Source organism: Apiospora aurea, assembly GCF_038362705.1.
Source record: "Apiospora aurea strain CBS 24483 chromosome Unknown utg000001l_segment0_segment0, whole genome shotgun sequence".
NCBI lineage: Eukaryota > Fungi > Ascomycota > Sordariomycetes > Amphisphaeriales > Apiosporaceae > Apiospora > Apiospora aurea.
The window spans coordinates 220903-235931 of record NW_027117388.1 but is presented as its reverse complement, the minus strand read 5'-3'; the positions used below and the strand labels follow the sequence as shown (position 1 = coordinate 235931).

Below are 15029 nucleotides of genomic sequence, written 5' to 3'. Positions count from 1 at the left end.
TATGTCTGATTACCGGGAGATATTCTTTTCTTTCTTACAATAGGGTGTTGGGGGTTGCTAGCTGAACGCTCCGTCCCTTAACTCTATTTTTTTTGTTTTTCTTTTTCTTTTTCCTTTTTCTTTTTCTTTTTCCTTTTTCTTTTTCTTTTTCTCTTTTTTTCCTTTTTAACTTTTATTAGCGTAAGTTAATAAATATAAATAGTTTAAAACCGAGTAAACTTAATATATATTTACTTAAAATAATATTTTTTAAATATAAAAAACACTTTTAAAAATAAAATACGATTTTTATTTAATATATTTTCGTTAAAAAGAGTTAAAATAATTAGCACGTATCGCGTACCGGCTCGTATATACTTATATATTTAATTAAATATTATAGAATTTAACTTCACTCTTAAAAGTGTTTTCCGCACTTAAAGGGATACCTTAATACCCCTTAAACTCTAAAAACAATTCATGGCTAATTACGCACTCGGCTCGGCGCGAACCTAACTTACAACATCTCATTCCGCCGTCGGCATATTCCATTTAAACAAGCCTCCGAGACCTGGAGGTACATGGCCCGCATCCTGTACTCTACCGCTCCTCCGGAGCCAAGTGAACCATGGGCCTGGGCTAGTCCACTGGGTGGACATGCCGGCCTCCGCCTTAGGACCGACTCCTTCAGCCGTGTCTAGCAAACCATATGGAACATACATGTATCCATTTCGCGATTCTCCCATAGTGGCAAACATTACGGCAAGGAAGCTCACAGGCCAATTTCCTCCACTCCCAGATATATACTTTAGCACAGCCAAGAAACGGAAATGGCCTTCATCGTACTCAATAACTCTGCTGCTGAACCTGTCCTTCTTCGCCTACCATACTGGGTCGTTCGTCCCGAGCACCGTCCTTCAAAAGGAGCTCGATAACCGTGCTGTTCCCGGTCTCGACATGTATATCAACGTAGTGTACTGTTCCTCGTGCCAGAGGATTTGTTGTTGTTCGAACAGAGTGTTCGACGAAACCGTCGGGACCGTCAACACAGCGTAGAAACGATTTCCAAGCTTCGGTGGCCTGGTAGCGCACCGCCTTCTCCATGACAGAGACATCATGAAGGCCGGATACTGACGGTCTTGCACCATGCTCCAGCAGTGGTATGATTACACCCTGCAACAATTCATCACTAGGACTGACGGAATAGGCCACAATCGCCTGTAAAAGGGGTGTAAGTCCACTGGTCGTGCGGATGTTGGGATCTGCCCCCAACCGGAGTATTCCCACTACTGCGTCTATACGGCAGGTAACAGCATAGTGTAGTAGTGAACTGCCGTAGCAATCCCATATATCCAACTCGGAGGGGCTCGTGATCCGCTCCAGAGACGCTGACAGAATCGCTTGCGGAATTTCTGTTTCGTTCTCAAGCTTTCTGCGGAGATAAGAGAGATGGCGGCAAGAAATCAATGCAAGGGGGGTCTGTTTGCCATGGTCTAGGACCAAGGCCGATCCATCAGCTTCTATAAACTTTTCGACAAGCTGACGGTCCCCTTGACTTGAGCCACCGGAACAAGGAGCTGGTGGAGGATGTAGTGCTGGTGGATTGTCGTTGAAACCCGGATCGAGTAGAGCGATGAGTAGTTGCAGTTCGGACATGCGGTTCAATCGGATCGCGGCGACAAACGGAGTCTCGTATGTTTGAGCGTTGTTGTCGGTGCAGACCTCGATGCTGACCCGTTCGAGGAAGGGGGTGAAGCCCTGCTTCAGTAGGTGTTCCACCATTATTGGCTGGCCAGACACAACGGCCCTGTGTATCAACGCCGATGTCTCGTTTTGTCTCATCCATCGAAACGTGTCTGGCTCATTCTTTTTCACCCAGTCCAATAGACGGACAAATATGTCGAATTGCTGGAGCTCAAGCGCTAGTTCCAAAGCAGTAGTGCCCTGGATACTCGACGCGGTTGGGGAATGCCCGCAACTTAGTAGCCCTTGAACTAGTGATGATGCACCTGCATCGACGGCAATCGCCAGTGAAGAGTTTGGCTGCTGATGCTCGGGGGTCGCGACACCGAATTTCTCCACCATGAGCAATCCGGCGTCCAGAAACCCCTTCCACAAGGCATCTTCAACGAGGCGGCACGAAAGAGGACGATGGAGCGATCGAGAAACCGTCGAGTGATCCAAGAAGTCGCACAAGACATGGTGAAAGTCTGCCGCGCGTTCTTCGGCCCCAGCGAGGGTGATGGTTGACTGGTAGTTTTGCGGGAGCAGGTCCACGAGCATCTCCAGTGGTGTCTTAACCAGCTTGCGATGCGGCGTGTTTGGATCAGCACCGACATCGAGGAGGAGCAGCAGGGGGCTTCGACGATGGAGTCCTGGAATTCGTGGATGGTCCGGGCCAGGATGTCGCTCAGCAATGCAGGTTCAAACTGCAGTTGCCACTGGCCGCGCCATGCGAGTTGATCGATGGAGAGAATATCACCCCACTCCAATAGATCTGATCGCAGGGCATAGAGTGTGAGAGCATGATGCTTTTGTTTAGATGCCCAATCCAGTATATCACCCATGGCAGTTGAACTCCACGGCAGTTCCACATGCCCCAGCTCTCCCTGCAGTATAGATGTCCACAGTCTCCAGATCGTTGACATGTTAGGGGTTAACATGGACGTGTGCTTCAGCCAGTAAATACTGGCATATCGAAGAAGAAAGGTAACAGTGGTCGAGTTGGGGGCCGATTTTGTCATGCCATAGAGCACTGCGCCAATATCGATGTCAGCGAGTGGCTTGCCTTTCGAATGCGATCCTATGTGCCGGGCAACGCGGGCCCATATTGGTGAGTTGCCTGATGAGCTGTTGATTATATTTTGGGTTGTGGTCACCCCTGAGACGGTACGGGGCTTGCGGGAAACCCTCTGATCGAATATCTCGTAATGAAGAAGCGTCACGCACACCGCGCCAATGTGCGACTCGGCCTCCTGCAGCTCGAAATGAAGGGCCCTGGTATCGTCCCGCGAAGAGTCGGAAACGAGATGCACCATCGCACTGTGGTGGATAAAGTGAACCGTCTGGTGCTCCTCATCGACCTCGAGAAGGTTACCACCACAGCCGTACACCACCGCTTTGGGATTGGTCGGTAGCTTGGTCTCATCCCACTTGGTGTCTCCTGGGACAACCGCTAAGGCTACCCGAAACTCGTCAACAGTCAGGGGCCTCTCAGCTGCTGTCACCAGCTTAAACAGGTCGCTGCCGTATCGCCTATCCCTGATGCGTGAGAGCGCCTGGTCAAATGCTTCTGGCAGGCTCGCAGGTAAATGACAGAGAAGTTCCAAAATATCCCCAAGATTAGCAGTGGAACCAGATCTTTCCGGGAGCAATGCCTCCAGCTGGAGTGATACCCAAAGATACCTGGTGATAGTGTTAGGTATAGTAAGTCCCATGGTTATCTCCGCGACCTTCTCACTTACATCCCTTGTGCACCTCCAACCAGTTGTGCCTTCATGAAGGACTTGAGCTCTGGGTCCAAGTCCTTGCCCGCCGCCTTTCGCTCTATCTCGGAAGCGATGAACTGTTCGATTTCCTCCGATCGCGCTTCGTTATCCAAGGATATCGAGATGCGTTCCATAGAGTCGATAATCCGGTGGAAGCGTGTCTGGCAAGCTGATTCGGGCCTGCTCGAGCAACACAACAGGACCGTCCGCTTCCTCGCCAGACCAGCAAGGAAGTGAAAGGTATCGTCAATTTCTTCTGGATCGCTCTCCTCCGGTGCATCGATGACGACGAATATCCTGTCCTCCACACGGGATGCCACGAGAATCAGATCCTCCATATCTGAAACGCTCATCAGCCCCGCGTCTTCTGTCGAAACTACCCGATCCCACAGTCGGTCCTCGGGGGCACTCTCCTGAGGAAATGGTATGCAATGCAGCCGATCATATCTCGTGCCTTCTGAGGTTCTTTGGAGCTGCAGAAAATGTATGCACATGATTGGATGAGAGAGAGATCGGCGGCGACGTTAGCTAAAGCAACGGTCTTACCGCTACCTATCATGCCTTCGACCCAAATCAGGCAGGAGCCCTTTACCTGTTTCCACTCTCTGTACTTTGGATGATTCAATAACCACGGACAAGTCCCTTTGCGGCGCTGACGGCGCCACCGCGTCTCGAAGTGGTTCTGGTCGGGAAGCAAAGAACGGAGCACAGCCTGCTTGAGCAAGAAGCGTTTTTGCTCCCTTGAAGCGGACGACACCGAGTGGACGAGAGCTTTGGCTCGCTCCACGGCACTCTGCTCGGCATGGATCTGGTGCTCCGTGGCGAGCATGTAGCAGTGTTGTTCAATCAGTTTCCCCCACTGATCCAGCTCGGAGATGTAGGGACCGAATTCGCGTTCGAACGAGTTTGTCAGGCTCGACGTGAACTGTTTCAAAGTCGGCTGCCCGGAAAACATCACCACTTTTTTGCAAAGCTGGACGACGGCTATCACATAGCTGGAGGTGTATGCCTGAAGGTCCCGGGACTGTGGAAATAAGGCTGCGAAGTCTCGGTGTAGGGCCCATGAGCTTGTCATGTTCATGAGTATCGTTGACAGCTTGTCGAAATATGTCAAAAACCCGATTGTGGACTAAGTTTCAATGAGCGACAGGACACAAATCTTCCGTGGAAACACACCTCGAGGCAGACCCGGATGGCGCACCATACCCCTGATGCAATGAGGTTTTGGGCGCCGCCGATGCAGACATCGCCGATGCTGGCAAATACTTGGATGCGGTGTAGGAATGAGCATATTCTCGTAGAATAAGGCCTCCATGTGCGATGCGACCTCGCCCCTTTCTGATTGAGTTCTTCCGTAAGTTGGATGACCTCGGCTGGGTTCAGGAGCCCCGGCGAGCCCCCACGCAAAGCCTCGAATCTTCGACGGTATTTGGGATCTAGAACTTGGGAAAACTCGGAGAGCGCGACTCCCAGCTTGACTTCAGGCTTCAGGCTGCCTGCAAGGACTAGTACCTTTGCCATAGATCGGCTAGCTGGTGATATGTACTTGACGAAGATGAGATGATGCGGGAAATGGTTGAACAGGCTGGCATTTGATAAATGTGCGGTGCCTGGAATCTTCAAGAAAAAAGGTCTTCAATCCCCAGCCTGCAGACACCGCCTGAGAATATCCCGCATGGGGCCATTCGCCACCAAACAATGCCCTGAAGAATGCCGGTAATGTCGACCAATGGACGAAGCTATAGTATGATACTGCATGCAGGCTGACATCGCAAGGCGTCTTTGTACATTCGGATGTAGACCCCGCCGGCCCTCTGGTGTGTTGTACTTCAGTACGCCTGCTGAGATGCAGTGTGATTTTGCTGGGCTAGGTGCCTTGGCATTAGCTACTGCTCCCCCAAACTTGCAGCTGTTGATGTCCAACTGGCCGTGAATCGGGCCAATGGACGCACACTTACATAAACCAGTCTCGAGTATCGGCCTCAAAGTCAGGGGTGGATTGGCCACCTACCCTAGGCGGTCCCTTGCCTTAGCGCTTTCCGTACGCGCCGAAGCTGATACGGATGTCGCTGGCTGCTGGAATGCTAAGCTTTTATCATCCCGAGCTTCGCCATCATTTCATTTGTTTCAATGCCTCATCAAAGCTCCACCGCAGTTCGTCTCCTCAGAACCCCAAGCATCAACCCTACCTGCCAGATTATCCCCAACATGGATATCCCGTCATTGCCACTTCGCGATGGGAATCAGATGCCGCTAGTACATCTTCCCCTTTGAGCTCATCGGCTCCTGACTGTCCAGATCACCACGCTGACGCGATACGTAGCTTGCCTTTGGTACTGGCACGGCTTGCTTCAATGTCGGCAACACAGACCTTGACCAGAACCTCGTCGATGTGACCAAGCAAGCCATCTCGAGAGGATTCCATCATCTGGATTGTGCCGAGATGTACGGGACGGAAGAAGAAGTCGGTATTGCCGTGAAAGAAGCAGGCGTCCCACGCGAGAAGCTGTTCATCACAAACAAAGTTGCCCAAGGCATCGATGACATCCCCGCCGCACTTCAACAGAGCTTGCAGAAGATGCAGATGGATTACTTCGACCTGTGGGTATTTTGTGAGGCCCTCGCCGTTGTGACTTGTGACGGCCACCACTGACAACTATCCTGAAGATACCTCATCCATATTCCGTTCTTTGCCAAGTCGGAGCAGGACTTCCAGCGTGCGTGGAAGTCCATGGAGGAGTTGAAGGGGACTGGGAAGGTGAAATCGATCGGGGTCAGCAACTACTTGAGACCCCATGTCGAGTCGACGTTGAAGGGAGCGTCGGAACTCCCTGTCATCAATCAAATCGAGTACCACGCCTACCTCCAGCGCGGCGGCGATTATCTCGCTTGGCTGCGCGATCAGGGTATACAAGTCGGTTCCTTCAAGGGGCTTACTCCTGCCTTTCGCGCTGCTGACGGGCCACTGCGGGAACCCCTGGCGCGCATCGCGAACGCGCACCATGCTACCGAGGCAGCTGTGCTCTTGGCATGGATCATCCAGAACAACGTCGTGGCTGTCACAACCACGATGAAGCCGGAGAGATTGGGCGAGTACGCCCAAGCGTTGCAGATCAAGCTGACTCCAGCTGAGATGCAAGAGATCACGGAGGTAGGATCCACGTACCACTTTTGCACATCTTGGCCCGAGCACTTCAAGGAAGATGATCGATCATAAGACAGATATAGATTCAGTGCTAGTATGTACTGTGCCACTAAGCAGGGGAATCCGGGCAATCATGATTGTGCCGGGTAGCCTGTGTCTTCGATTTTCCGCCGCGCAAGTGTGTCTAGTTGTGATGCCACACGTGAGCAGAGAAATTTCTATGTCAGCCGAGACAGACAGACAGCCAGTCAATTCGCAATAGCGAAAAGGGGTGAATCGTTGGATGCCAATGGTAGACTCGGTGCCTGTGATATGATGCTGCCCATCAGAGCTGGCCCATGCTTCTTCGTAGTGAGGGGTAAACTGCCGTGGCAAACAGAAGCACGACGTGGTCCGTGATGGCAGGAAGCTGCTGCCACTGCCTCTCTCGCCTCTCACCTTGCATGACATCAATCCGCCCTCAAAACTCGACGGTCGGCCATTGACCCCTTCGGGTTCAATGCCATGTAGACATACTAGCATTCACGCAATTGCTTAGGTAGAACATCATAAATGCCGCGACGTCTTCGCTGGCTCGGTTGGCGCCGAGCGAGACAAGAAGCACGGACATCGTCACTCGCTCACTGCTCTTCCTTCACCGCTCTGCTGGCTCAGTTGCGTATCACCGAGCGCGCGCGCAAGCGGGCCACACCTGACGCCAGCGCTGTCCCCGTCCACGCGACCGCTGCGGATCCCGCTGAAAACTTCCCGAGCAGGTGGATTTCCCAATGCCTAAATGCCATGTGCCGCCCTCCTCCACTCACTCGCCAATGCGCGACACAAGTGCAGTAGAAGAACCGGTGGGCTCGGTGGGCTCGGTGGGCAATCTTGATCCAGTCGGTCGCGGGGTGGCAAGATCGTGGGGTAGACCGGAGATAAATTGTCGGTGAGCGGTGATGGATAGACGACTCCACGAGAATTTCTTTCGGTCCCCTCATCTGTGGGCACGCGGCATGGAGACGCGTTCAGGGGGCAAATGCTGGGACACTCCAAACAAACATGTTGCCAATGTAAACAAATAGATGAGAGTGAAGTAGGTTTTCGTCAGATCCAGCGGTTTGCCGGCACAGGCATCCATCTAGATAGGGCGGGGCATTTCACAGAGATGGATGGATTAGTAAGACGAATTGATGAGAAGTGAATGAGTTGGTATTTTTTGGTATCATAAAGTAGAAAGGAAATTTATTTGGATATCAGTTTGATGCGATATGTGCATGCGCGTATGGGGAGGTATCATCTTTTTGAAAAGGGCAAAAACAAAATGTGTAAAAAAAAGCAACCACCGGAATTCCGCCTCGATGTGTTGTGTGTTGACCATAACTCCCAGATTCGTTAATTGTTGTTGATGTTGTTGTTATAAGCAGTTTCAATCCACCACCACCCAACATCCCGTCACCCTGTGTAAACCACCCGTACCCTGCATGCAGTCTTGGATCCAGTACCACCACATGCTTCCGTTATATAGAACCAAAAATCGTTTTACGCCGTCGTTAAGTTGTGTTAATATCGCCAATGTGAGAAAAAGCGAGTTGTTATGTTGTCGTTACTCAAGGAGACTGTAGCCAGAATTCCTCCTTGGAAGGGCTATCGTTGGGGACGTGGTCATCGTCCCCTGGCAGTCAAAAGGTTGAGGTGGTGCGGCTGTGGAACAGTCGCTGCCTCGACGCGAAGGTCGTGTCGGTGAACCCGGCCGCTTCCAGACGCTTGCGCTTCGACATGGACGAAGACGACGTCTTTCTCTTCATGTAGAAGGAGTCGGAGGAGCCGCCGGAGGAGCGGCTAGCACGCGAGGATTGCGAGCGGTCACTCGGCGAGGGGGTCGGGGGCATGAAGTGCCCGCCGTGGGCCGGGGTGAAGGCGAAGAACTTGTCCGAGTGGTGGTCGGGGGTGTGTTCGATGCCCTCGGGGTGCGTGTAGAGATCAGGGTCCTTGAAGAGTTCGGGGTTGGTGTAGACGGGACCCGACGGCTCAATCTCCTGGGAGTCCACTCGTGACCAGGTCAGCTCGGGGCTTCGTTGGGCATCCTCAAGAAGCTTCATACGTTCCCCTTCCAGTTCCTCCAGCTTGGCCTCGATCTCGCTGAACTTGGTCTCCATGATGTCGGAGAACTCCTTCAGGCGGTCGTTGTCGGGCAGCGTCTTGACCTGGCGCGAGACGCTCTCGATGGCCTTCTCGCCGCGGTTGACGTCGTGGGACAGCAGTGTCGTCGTGGCGTCGATGGAGCCCATGTTGTCCTCGACGGCCTCCAGGCGCTGGCTCATGGCCTTGGTGCGGCTATCGATGACGCGCAGGCTGTCGTCGAAGGCATCCGCTCGCTGGCCCGAAGTGCGTGTCTTGCCCTCGACGGCGCCCAGGGTCTCCTCGACGGTGTTGAGGCGCTGACCCAGGGCTCGCTGGACAATGGTGGCGGCCTCCACATCGAGCTGCTTGCTGTCCATGATGCGCACGCCCTCCTCGAGAGCCTCCATGCGCAGGCTGACTTCGCGGTAGATGCCATCGAAAGATTCCTTGTTGAGCTTGGTGCGGAGGCCGTCCTCGAAGACCTCGACGCTCTGCTTCAGGCGGCGGCGTACATCATCATCAATATCCTCGAGACGCTGACCCAGAGACTTCTGGACGTGACCCTCAATAGCCTTGACCTTGTCGTCGAGATCCTGCTGGAACCGCTTCTGGATGGCTTCGACCTGCTCTGCGAGCGCCTTTTTGTTGTGGGCCTCAATCTCGTCCAAGCGTCGGGTTATCTCATTTTGGAGCTCGCTCGCATCAAACTCGATGGACTGTCTCGCATCTTCAGTCGGGCCGGTCAACAGCTTCTGCGGTTCTGATCCTAGCAGGGCGTGGCGTCCGAAAACCTTGCGGGAGCGGGCGAAGGTCCAATAGAAAGCCAGAAGCAGGGCGCCCAGGGTTGCGGCCAGGATCCACGGGTTAATGGGCGCGCCGCCCGTGAGATAGGCCAGAGGCTGCTGCACCAAGTTTGATGCCTCAGGCTCTTGGGGTGCCGACGCGGCGCCGACCGGGTTCGATGCTTGTTGGCTGGCCTTGTAAGACTGTGTCTTGGAGGTCGAGGAGGAAGGCCATAGCAGGCTACTCCAGTCGATGACAGCCGGCATGATGGGTCAGGGTTTGATGATCAGCAGCACACTCCTGGGGCAGGCCAAGGACTATGATGCAACACGTCGGAGAATAGATTACAAAGAAAACGGACAGTAACCCTCTTCCATATTACAACGGAGAGAGAGAGACTGAGACGGGAGAGAAGAAGATTTGGATCGAAGAAACCGAAACAGGAGGGAAAAGGAGACGGGGTGGATGGGGCGGAGGGATTGGTTTTATTCTGGCATCAGATGGAAGAGGGAATGGCGGGCGGGTCGGGGCCGGGCGTAACGTAACTGAAGTGAAGTGAGATCAGACGCGCGCAACGCAACTGCACCAGGGACCAAGACCGATTGAGTGAGCAAGATTAGAAGAAGGAAAAAAAGAAGCGGTCTCGTCGGGTAGCTCGAGCTCGCAAGCAAGCAAGCAAACAAATTCGCGGGAGCGAAGCGTTGGTGCTGCCGTGTCCCAAATGAGCACTTCCCCATCGAGCCCAGCGGGAGCCCAGTAAGAAACTAAAGAGGCCCGGTCGGCAACCCCAGTCTGCCCAGTAAATCAGTAAATCCTGCCGGGCCCCGACATGTGATTCGCTGCATGGCATGGAAGTGTCATTAAACCCGGCCAGCCAGAACGCGAGAGGTATTGTTTTGGTGCGGTTGCTATGGCAGAGGTACCTCCACCGCAGCCCCTCTCTGGCGCTGAGGCCAGGTCAGTTCTTCCATTCTGCCCAGCGCTTTTACTGCTTACCCAGACCACTAACCTACAGGCCAGTACATGGGCCATTTCGTAGCTCTCGGAGGACCCCTCAATCCAATCCCTCATCCCTCATCCCCTTTAGCAGACCCCACTGTACACCTGGCATGCTTGTCTAGCCCCCCCTAACCTAGCACTGTCCAGCAAACTGCTAGCCTGCCCAGAGCCTGCCGAATTGAGCTGAGCAAGGTGGGGAACCAATTCGACCATAGCGTCACCTCGGATCTGGAAAATTCAAAAGCGATTCGCGATCTAGAGTGAGGTCGTCCGTCAGTCAACGTGTCGGTGAGCCACTTCTGCCGCACCTTCAAACTTTTGCACCAATCGTGACACTCTTCTGCCAGTGCCTGCGCGGCGCTGCAGCAAGGAAAGGCAAAAAGCTGCGAATCGCTGATCTCATCTGCGTATCCGCAATGAGTGGTCTTTTCCCTGACGTTTGTTTTTGTTTTTATCCTGCTTGCCCTGCCATCCTGCATCCTGCCTCAGCTTCGTCCCGACCTATGCTGCTTCCGGCAAGAGGCTGTCTCGCCTCCTGCACGTGTGCGTTGTGTTGTGCAGCCCAAAGACTGACCGACACTGGTACGATCGCCTGGTAGGCCGAGCCTGGGAGAAAAGTCGGAGGCAGATATCCACGACACACGACATCGCTCGCGATACACAGGCCTGCAATCTCACGGCGGCACCGGCTTCTCCAGACCCGGGAAATGAAATGGGGACGGCGATGCAGTCGCGTACGATCAATGGCAAAATAACTCCAGAATTCTATTTTGCCCGGCAACCCGAGGTGGACTCTGACTCCTCTGTCTGATCTCAGGAAGCATCAAACATCGCGTCATAACTCTATTCTGGTGGCCTCACCAGTGCAGTGCAGGCAGTGCAGCCCGTATTCGATATGTCAGTTCGTGATGTTCTAATCGGGACAGCTCCCTCGAGCTCCCTCGAGTTAGGTTGATACTGGATTTTTTTGACCACACACTTTCTTTCTCAATTCGGGATGCACCTGCTCGTGGTTGGTGCTTACCTGGTTTCTCGCGTAGTTCCCCTCGGTTCGTTCCTACAAGGCATGAGATCTACAGATTATTACAATTGACTCCGGGATACCCCGGACTCCGAGCGTCTTGACAGTTCCTCCTCCTCCTTCTCCTCCCCCTCGCTCTTGTTGTTAGCTTTCTCTTCCTGGTGTCGGTACTGCTCGGGTTCGGGTGATTTTCGACGCCAAAGTGGACTGCCAAAAACGAGGGAACCCGCTTTTGTGTCGCGCGCCAGTACTTGTAGCCATAAAATGATATGTAACCGCCCTGCCGGTTCGTTGGCCAGTCGCGCCTCGCATGATATCACATCGAACCGCAAGGCACCAAGACACTGCTGCTGCCATGACTCAAATTTTCCTCTGCCAAGCGATAACATAATCGGGGGCTGGCGAGGCTGGACGAGTTAAAAGTTCGCAATGCTCAAGCTCTGCCATGCATAGCTGCCATGCACACTGCATACTTGCTTCTTGACACAGCCGTGTTCCCGCACTGCTGCAGCACGGCATAATTCAAGGGGCTACTTTGATGCTACACTGTGGCACGCCAGTACGCGAGGACATGAGTCGTCAACATCACCACGACAAAATCGAGGGGCAGACACGGTGGTGGAGTCTGGTGTGCTCCACGAGAATCGAGATATGAGCCATGAGCAACCATTCAGAAACCAATTGTGCAAAGGCAAAGTAATCAATGAGTAATAACATTAAGTCGTATGTCTATTAAGACAGTTGGTGATGTGTCCGTTTCCTATTCTCGTTTTTTTCTTTATCCTCCTTCCTCCCCTGGGCAAAAAAACCAGTTCTGCACGCCCGCATGCCCCGCCCGCATTACTAACCAAACCAAGGAACGCCTGCAGGAAAGCCCAACCAAACCAACCTCGCTCCGTATGTCCGTATGTAGGTACATTACTGAAAAAGTAATATGTGAAAGCCGAATGGGCTGGGTATAGGTAGGCAACATCAAGTTTTTTTCTCCCCCTTCAAATCGTTGGGCTAGTCGAACTAGCCCCGTGTGACGTGCATGACACCACCGTTACCCCCTCTCGATTACGCTGATGCGGCCCCCGTGAACCCGCAGCCCTGCTTCCCGTCCACGTTGGACACGGCCTCGGCCGAGCAGACGCCCTTGGGCTTCGCGCAACAGCCCGAGGCGCAGTCGGCGTCGCTCGCGCACTGGCCCGTGATGAACTGCGACCCGTCGCCCTTGCCCACGTTCTGCGAGCCGGGCTTCGAGGGGTCGACTGCTGCCGCACCCGCACCCGCACCTCCAGCAGCGGCCGAGCTGGCGCTGGCGGCGGCGGAGGAAGTGGGTGTCTTGCTGTTGCCGGCGGCGGCGCTGGCACTGGCTTGGGCACCGGCCGCAGCGCTACTGGCAGCGGCACCGCCGGCCTTGTTCTTCGCGGCACCGGCAGCAGCGCCCGAGCTAGCACTGGCCGCAGCTGAGGAGGTGGGAGTCTTGCTGCTGCCAGCACCGGCCGCTGCGCTCGTGAAGCCGCAGCCGTCCTTGCCGTTCTCCTCGGCTACAGCCTTGGCGGCGCACTGGCCGTTGGCTTTGGCGCAGCACGCGGACGCGCAGTCGGCGTCGCTCGCGCACTGGCCCGTGATGAACTGAGAGCCGTCGCCCTTGCCCACGTTGGCGTTGCCGGCGGCCTGTCTGGCGGCGAGGCCGCGCTGGGGGTGGTTGGGGATTGCGAGGGCGGTGATGGCGACTGTTATTGGTTAGCATGAGGCAGCCCATCAAAAGGGTAAGTGTGTGAGAAAGATCGATGGGATCAACACGTACAAGCCAGAGTTGCTGCGATGGAGATGCGGACCATGTTGGCTGGTTTTCAGTGTTCTTGCTGGAGATTGATGTAAGGGATGGACGATTTCGTCTTGAGTACGGAGTATGGCTGGTAGAGTATGTAAGGGATGTTGAAGATGGTCGATCTGATGTTTCTGGCTTTCAAGCAAACAGTTTCGAGATTGGTGCAAATCATTTGGCATTTAAATACACAATCGAGAGACTCATCACATCGCTATCGTCGCATCGCATCGCCATCCATGACATGACCAAGCATAGCATCACCAAGTCTTGGGATCTCCAAGTATGTTTCCAAACCCGGATCGCCGCTTGGGGTGGAACCGATCGTCTCCGGGAGGCTGAGCAGGTCGGATTCTGTCCGGGACCTCGTCAGGCCAATGTTTGACATGCGCACCCTGAGTTCTGCAAAGGGTACCACCATCCATCGCATCGTGGAGTATGCTTGCACGTCAACAGGTTGTAGCACAGAATTTGATATCATTGATGCCTTTTTCTTGCAGAAAAGTTGGGAGGAACGAAACGAATGCACGCATCATTTGCAGAGCCGCGTTCTTGGCCGGTCGATGAGATACAGCCTCATGAAGGATTGCCAGTTCAAGTAGACGATCACGCATACAATTAAGCTTATTGTGCCGGCTGATCTGAGCACTCAGCCTAATGTTGCCCATTGCGATTGAGTTCACCAGGATTGACCTATCTGAAGCCATCCTAGAGAAGCCCAGGATCAGGCGTGGAAGCCGCGTTTCTAGCCGCGATGGTGGCACTGCGGACAACGTAGCATCACTCACATTGCCTTCCAAACATTCAACCAAACCAAACAAACGGAACATCTGCCCAAGAAACTTCCGGTTACAGCCGCCAATGCCACGGTCGAATCAGCGTGCGTGATCGCTATGGATAGCAGCTGGGCTGACGCCTTGCGTGGAGCGTGGACAAGACGGAAGGTGTTCGGATGACAGGATAAGGGATGAAGCTCAGATGGTCGTCGTGGTGGTGCATTGTTTGGGAGTGCGGTAGCGTGCGGTAGCATTGAAGTGCCGCGGACGGGCAGTACGGAGGCTGATGGTGGCGGAAGATGGGAAACGCTGACGCGTGCTGCATCATGGCCCGTGGTGGTAGTGAATCGATTCATCCCATCCTGCTTATCGCCGGATTGCATTGCAGCCGATTCCTGCTATCAATAGAAACAATTGCCGTATCTGCTGGAATCCAAAGACGGCCAGACGAGCCAAGTACGGCGAAAAGAAGTGGAAGAAACCGTTGTCGTCGGAAGCTGTCACAAGACCTGTCGGAGATTCCCTGGTGACCGTGGGAAAGAAGCGGGTTGCACGCTGAAACGGGGCGCCGATCTTCTTCTTTTAGGGCTGCCCATGCCCAGCACTGAACACGAAAGCGTCCGCCTGACCGCCCCCTATCGCCAAGCCCCCCAAGCCCCCAAAAGGATGAGGCTCAAACGTTGACAACGTCAATTAGGGGCCCTCCCAATTGCACCGGTTTTGCCAATGTCACCATCAACTTGATTGTTCATTCCCATTCCTTGCTGTATTCTAGCTTTTGCTGCTTATTATCCACCTACCCGGCCACGCTTTACTCGCGTTCCTCGCTTCCATCTGACGGACCTTGCGGCTGGTCAGTGTTTATCCACGCCTCAGCTCCCTCGGCACTTGTTGTGGCTTTCTCTTTCCTTTGGGCCCTCCT

At 53.9% G+C, this 15029-nt stretch overlaps 4 protein-coding genes across 4 annotated transcripts; 1 reads left to right on the top strand and 3 right to left on the bottom strand.

Annotated features, from left to right (window-relative positions):
* Nucleotides 1-825: 825 nt before the first annotated feature.
* Nucleotides 826-4988, bottom strand: PG986_000090 (uncharacterized protein; the record flags this gene model as incomplete). Its single annotated transcript, XM_066836312.1, has 5 exons — nt 826-2262; nt 2313-3384; nt 3444-3880; nt 4060-4596; nt 4674-4988. The coding sequence occupies 5 exons, from the start codon at nt 4986-4988 to the stop codon at nt 826-828; spliced, it is 3798 nt and encodes a 1265-aa protein (XP_066705205.1).
* A 687-nt stretch (nt 4989-5675) lies between these two features.
* PG986_000089 (uncharacterized protein) lies at nt 5676-6684 on the top strand (the record flags this gene model as incomplete). Its single annotated transcript, XM_066836311.1, has 3 exons — nt 5676-5723; nt 5791-6068; nt 6135-6684. The coding sequence occupies 3 exons, from the start codon at nt 5676-5678 to the stop codon at nt 6682-6684; spliced, it is 876 nt and encodes a 291-aa protein (XP_066705204.1).
* Nucleotides 6685-8270: 1586 nt separating this feature from the next.
* PG986_000088 (uncharacterized protein) lies at nt 8271-9761 on the bottom strand (the record flags this gene model as incomplete). The annotated part of the gene is made up of 1 exon (XM_066836310.1): nt 8271-9761. One exon carries the CDS (start codon nt 9759-9761, stop codon nt 8271-8273), a length of 1491 nt encoding a protein of 496 aa, XP_066705203.1.
* Nucleotides 9762-12574: 2813 nt separating this feature from the next.
* Nucleotides 12575-13344, bottom strand: PG986_000087 (uncharacterized protein; the record flags this gene model as incomplete). Its single annotated transcript, XM_066836309.1, has 2 exons — nt 12575-13236; nt 13311-13344. The coding sequence occupies 2 exons, from the start codon at nt 13342-13344 to the stop codon at nt 12575-12577; spliced, it is 696 nt and encodes a 231-aa protein (XP_066705202.1).
* Nucleotides 13345-15029: the final 1685 nt, after the last annotated feature.